General features: G+C 57.4%; 1 protein-coding gene across 1 annotated transcript in view; it reads left to right on the top strand.

Moving 5' to 3' along the window:
- Positions 1 to 3,716: 3,716 nt before the first annotated feature.
- The window catches only part of NR2F6 (nuclear receptor subfamily 2, group F, member 6), a gene marked incomplete at its 5' end in the record, with an annotated part of 4,916 nt that continues 2,468 nt past the window's right edge, over positions 3,717 to 6,164 (top strand). The window contains one exon of the mRNA XM_014538445.1: positions 3,717 to 3,828. Within this exon, the coding sequence (XP_014393931.1) occupies positions 3,717 to 3,828 (112 nt within the window). The remainder of the gene's footprint in view (positions 3,829 to 6,164) is intronic.

The following is a 6,164-nucleotide window of genomic DNA, read 5'->3' as shown; positions in this document are numbered from 1 at the left end:
CCTGCGCGGGCCGAACCAGGCCAGGCCTGGGCCCTGACCTGCTCGGTCACCTTGGGCCTGGCGCTGACCTTCCTGGGCCTCCACTCCCCTTCTGAGATCAGGGCACAGCCCCCTGTCCCCCTCTCCGTTCCGTTCCTGGGATTGTGTATACAGTTGGCGCAGTATGGATGCAGTTCCTCCCATCAGGTGGTCCCCTGGCGTCTTCCGCCCCAGTTCCTTGCTCCTCCTCCGCCCCTCGCCTTTTTTTCCGGAGAGGGGTCATCTCCGTGGGAAGAGGGACTGGGGTGCTGTCAAGGGTGGGACCTTAACCCCAGGACACCCCTCGGGAATCGTCGTGCAGGGACCCCCGCGGGAATCGAACGTGGAACTTGGACTGTGCTGCTCGAAGCGTCCAGGGGCCATTGTCTGCGGCCGCAGGGATCGATACGGCGCGCCCTTGGGGTCAAATATCACTTCCAAAGTCGCTCTGGCCAAGGGAGGCCTTGACGAAAGCGAGGCCCGGGTGGCACAGGGCGGCCGCCTTCGCATGGAGGACCCTATTGTGGGGGAACTGGGCCGGCCCATCGGTAGCCACCCGCCCTGGGCTCACCCTGGACCTTGGGTCACCGGAAACCGCCGCTGGAGGAGGGGAGGATGGGGAGGGCGGCTGGATTTGACCGCACCTCTGCTGCTCCGCCCCAGCAGCCTGGAGTGGGATGAGACCTGGGGCTCCTGGAAAATCCCTGACACTTAGGTGGCCCCACTTGGGGCGGGGTGGGGGGGGGTTATGTTTCTGAGAAGGCCTGGGCTGTGCTAGGTTGGAGTCTCCATTGAGGGGCTTCGCCCAGCCCAGGTCCCCTTCCCACCACGCTTGGGTGAACCTTTTCCCACTCCATTGATCAGTCCCTACTCTGAGCCCACATGAACATGCCTGGGCTCTGCAGAACCAGTACGGGGAGCCCCACTTCCCATATGCACAAAACTGAGGCTCAGAAAGGTCCTGGTGTCGGTTCTGGGTCACCCAAGGAGAGACCCTGCCCCAGTTGGGGCTTAGTGAGGTGAACTATGGGGTGGGGAAGGAAGGGCGGCCAAGTTGGGGTCAGGGCCCTCCCAAGAGAGGCTACTGGGTGGGTCCCTTGGCACCTGGAGTTTGGCCCCAGGTTTGGGGTCAGGGCTTGTCTGGCGTGGCCGTGTGTGTGTGTGTGTGTGTGTGTGTGTGTGTGTGTGTGTGTGAGAGAGAGAGAGAGAGAGAGAGAGAGAGAGAGAGCTGGCTTCCTCCCTCCTCCAGTGCTAACTGGGCCACCAGACTGGCCTCATTCTTGCTGCTGGAATAACTGCCTGCTTTCTGGCCAGGTCTTTGGGGAGGGCAAAGGAGGGGCTCAGGCAGTTTTGAGGTCCCAGAGGTTCCCTGAGGGTGGGAGCACCAAGGCTGGGGAGAGGAGGCATTGTTAGGGGCTGACAGGTCCTTTGGAAGCTCAGGGCTGTGTCACCAGGTGAAGTCACTGCCCTTCAGTAAAGTTTCCTCAGGGCCCATCCTGGGCAGTGTGATGCCAGCCCCCTAGGAGAGACTCTAGCTCCAAATCCAGCCCTCTCCCCGTCTGATGGAGGCACAGTGAGATGCAGAAGCACCCGGCCTGTGGAGTCGGGGCTGGGCCAAAGGGAGAGCTAGGTCTGGGGTCCCAGGAGGGAACAAGGGGCTCTGGCTGAGGGTCAGGGAGGGCTGCCTGGAGGAGGGCAGCAGGATGGGCCTTAAAGCAGGAGCCGTTTGGTCCAGGCAGACTCCCAGTGGCAGGTTGGGGGAGCATTGTTGTAAGATGAGACCACCCAGGCATGGGAGAGAAGTAAGAGCTGAGTGGGCCTGAAATGCTGGACTGAGGGCCACAGGGGGCAATGGAGGGTGTGAGCAAGGGAGGGCTCTAATCAAATTGAACTGGAAGCCAGAAGTCCAGGGAGGAAGCTCAGTTGGGCCCCGGGGTTGAGCCAAGCATGTGCTTGTTAGGTGGATCATTGAACTTTCTGTTTCCCCATCTGGAGGACCAGGAAAGCTGTCCTGACTCCAGAGCTGGGGAAGTTGAAGCAGAAGGTTCCAGGCCTCCCCTGAGGTCAGGGGCCCTGAGCTGGGCCCCTGCCTGCCTGCCCACCCACCCTAGGCTTGGCTGTTTCCAGCCGGCTGCCCCCAGCCTGCTGCCTAGGACCCTCCCACTGCCTGCCTGCTGGGCTTTGTTCTGGTTCTGCCTGAGCTCCCTCCGCCCTAGCAGGGCCTCCTCCTGGGGGCTGGGGCTGTTTAGGGGCAGAGGCCTGAGCTCAGAGGCTGCCACTTGCAGGATCCAGGCTCTCGGAGGCTCTCCAGAGCCTCAGCTCTTCTAAAGCTGCTATTGGCACTTCCTGCTGGGGCCTGGGGCCAGGGGCCTGACCCCTCCCCCAGAGCCCCTCAGACAGCCCCACCCACCTGACCCAGTGCATTTCATGTGGAGCTGGCCTCTGGCCTCCTGTTTCCAAATGAGGAAATGGGCTTGGTGGAGAAGTTGCTGCAGGAGGGTCAGGGCTGCATGTTCAACAGAGTTGTTAGATTTTTAACTTCAGTAAGTGTTTTGCTCTGATTTTTCTCTGGATGAACTTCTTGGTGCTCAGCTGGAAGCTCAGGGGTATCTGCCCCAGGTCTGGGCTCAGAGAGCCCTGGGACCAGGGTGGAGAGAGTTATAGAGGGGCAAGCGCCAAGGGGAAGAGATGCTGGGGACATATGGAGGACAAGCTCCTGCATCCTCCTGCTTGGGGTTGACTCTGGACAGGGAGCTCACTGCCTCACAGGGCCCGGCCACCTGTCCCACACCTGGGAGAGGCAACAAGGATCCCTGAGGGCCACCAGGAAGAAGTTTCTTGGGCTCAGTTAGGAGTTGGAAGGTCTTTCCAGAGGAAGAGACATGGGTGTGGGGTCTTAAAGCAGGGACAGGAGTTCGTTCATTCATTCATTCATTGGTGATGGCCTTGTGCAGGGTGATAATGCTGGGGCCCCCACAGTGCTGTGACCCCGTAGAGGACTGGCTCTGGCCTGGCCTGGCCTCTACTGTTCGTCAGCTCCCTGACCATGTCCCTTCTCTGCTCTCACAGTGCCCCTGGGACAAAACCGCACCCCTTGGTCTGCCAGTGGCTACATAAAATGAAACTGTTTAGGCCTCCGTATTTTCACATTTCCAACCTTTTGCTCTCCTTGCACTCTGCTTATAATTGCCTTTACATTCACCTGGGGAACTATTCATCCTTCAAAACCCAGTTCCAATAAACCCTCCCTGGTGTGCTAATCTACTTTGCCATAGACTCCTATTCATCTGTCACCACCCACCCCCAATTGTCCTTTCCTCTTTTTTTTTTTTTAAATTGATTTCAGTGAAGAAGGGAGAGGGAGAGAGAGATAGAAACATCAGTGATGAGAGAGAATCATTGATTGGCTGCCTCCTGCACCCACACTGGGGATCGAGCCCACAACCTGGGCATGTGCCCTGACCAGGAATCAAATCATGACCTCCTGGTTCACAGGTCAAAACTCAACCACTGAGCCATGCCAGCCGGCTGTCCTTTCCTCTTTGTAGACCTGCAGGCGTAACCTTGGTGCCCCTTTGGGGCTACCTACCCAGCCTGGGGTGGTGGAGTACCAGTGTTTCCCAGGCGCAGCCTTCAGAGTTGGCTCAGAGGGTAGCTTGAGGAGCTGGATGTGGGTGTCACAGTGACCCACGTGGTGACCTCTGCATGCCCACAGGTCTAATCGTGACTGCCAGATCGACCAGCATCACCGGAACCAGTGCCAATACTGCCGCCTCAAGAAGTGCTTCCGGGTGGGCATGAGGAAGGAGGGTGAGTCTGCTGGGGCGGGGCAGACAGAGGGTAGACAAATGGCCTGCCCTCATTCCCTCTCTTGGGGTCTGGTGCCTGCTAATCTCGTTACCACCCATCTGAGATCCCACGGGTCTCAGTTGGGCCCAGGGCTTGAGGAATCCAATTACCCGTGGCTGCCTTGTGGCTGTGCAGGAGCTGGGGCTGCAAGGGATGCCCTGACGGGCCCATGTTAGGACTGTTCTCCAGCCTCCCTGGCCTCAGAGGCAGGTGCTCTGGCCCAGACACCTCAGTGACCTCCCTGCCCCTGTCCCCTAGCCTGGCCACCTCTTTCTGAACAAGGACATATTTTTTTATTTGACTTTCTCTCCCTCCCACTCCACCCAGCGTTATGTTTGCCCAAGGCAGGAACTTGTCTGATTAAGTCAAAGGGCAGCCTGTCCTTCCGCCTGACCCCTGGCCCTGGGAGCCAGAGGGAGGCCCAGCCTTTTGTCTCTGCCCTGGGGACTTGGGTGGATATGTGCTGGCAGTTGGCCTAGAACTCCACCCTTAGAATTGAAGTGGAATGCAGAGACTTCCACCAGGAGCCTGGGGGCTCTAGAACAGAATCTGACCCCATGCTGGGTGTCATGTTTCTGCCTGGACTCTCACGGGCCAGGCCAGCAGTTCTTCCCTGCATTGAAATGGAATTTTTCCTGGTCTAAAGTTGGTTTCTTCTCTGCCGGGCTTCTAGAAGAAGCTAGGAATGGCTGCTCAAACTATGTCTCTTAAACCATCTGATCAGTCCCTTTGGTCCTTTTCAGTTTGAGGTGACTGTCCTGCCTCCTTCCCCACCTGGATTTGCCTCCACTTGTCCATTTGACCTAAAACCCCTCAGTTCTTCAAATCGGGGCTTCAGCTCTCCCGTCTCAGGAGTGGATACCGTCATAGCTGCAGCTCATGTCCCAAGCACAGTCCTGCCTTGGCCTTTGCATGGGCTCTTCCTCTGCCTGGCATGTTTTCCCCCAGACACCTGCCTGGCTTCCTCCCTCCCTTCCGTTAAGGTTTGCTTAAATAGCACCTCCTCAGAGAAGCCTTCCTGTCTACCCTTCATCCTCCTCCTTGGTTTCACACCATTTACCTCGCTCTGCAATTTACTTGCTCCCTTACTAGAATGTCCCCTCTCTGAGGAGGAAGACTTCTGTCTTGTTTGTGACATATCCCCATTGCTTATAGGCCAGGCCCTGGAACACAAAAGGTGCTCAGTAAATGTTTCTTGTCTTGAATTACTATTCGTTTAGCCCTTACTATGTGACAAGTGCCGTTCTAAGCCAGTTAGATAGATTCTTATGTAACTCAGTGATTGGTGTCACCATCTTTATTATTATCTCCTAAACCTTACAGATGGGGAAACTGAGCAGAGCAGGGAGGTGGGCCGTTTGCCAGGGTATGAGAGCAGTAGAGTTATGGTTTAGGCTTGAACCCACACATTCTGGGCTGAATGAGGAGGAAGACTGGGGAAAAGATGCTCAGGAAGTGGGAACAGCAAGTGCAAAGGCCCTGAGGTGGGAACATGGTCAAGTGGGGGTGGGGTTTAGAACTGAGTGAGCAAAGGCGGAAGGAGAAGGTCCCCAACCTCTGAGAGCAGAGCATGGCTCACCCCAAGCCTTCACACTCCCCCTTACCCATTTTGTCATTCCTCCCCCATCTGCTTATGCCCCTGGCTCCCATCCATGTCCCCCTCCCCATCTGCTCCATGGCAGGTTGACCAGAAGTTCATGGAGGTGGCAAGACAGGGCCTGCCAACTCAGTAACGCTCAGTCTCTGCCTGGCATCCAGGCTACTCTGCCCCTCTTCCCACCGCCCTGGTCACTGGAGACACTGGCTGAGGCCAGCAGTGAGTCCTCTACCTCCTTCCTGTCGAGACTACTGATGGCAGCTCATGTTTATTGTGCACCTACTGCTGTCTAAGGCTCCATTCTCAGCACTGGGCAGCTGCAGTGACCCAGACACAGATCCTCTGGGGCCATGATCTGGGAGGCGGGGCTGGGAGCTAGAGAAATGATCCCATCTCCATAGGAGAGATCACTTGCTTTAGGGACAAGCTGGCCAGGGTCCCAAGTCCTAGGAAAATACCCCCTCCCTGGCCGCATTTTCAGCTCTGGGACTCCCATGATTGACAGGGACATGATTGACAGGTCAAGCCTCCCTGGCTGCTGACTGGAGCTCACACAGACCAGTGGGAGAGGGCCAGGCATGCCTGAAATTCGCCCTCACCCAGTGGTCCCATTCCCACCCAAGAAGGTCCCCCCACCATGGTCCTCCTCTGTAGGAAGTTGGGTGGGGTTGGGGGCTCAGGCTGGAGGCACAGGGCAGAG

This window comes from Myotis brandtii, unplaced genomic scaffold (genome assembly GCF_000412655.1).
Source record: "Myotis brandtii unplaced genomic scaffold, ASM41265v1 scaffold1040, whole genome shotgun sequence".
NCBI lineage: Eukaryota > Metazoa > Chordata > Mammalia > Chiroptera > Vespertilionidae > Myotis > Myotis brandtii.
This window is presented reverse-complemented; position numbering and strand designations above follow the sequence as displayed.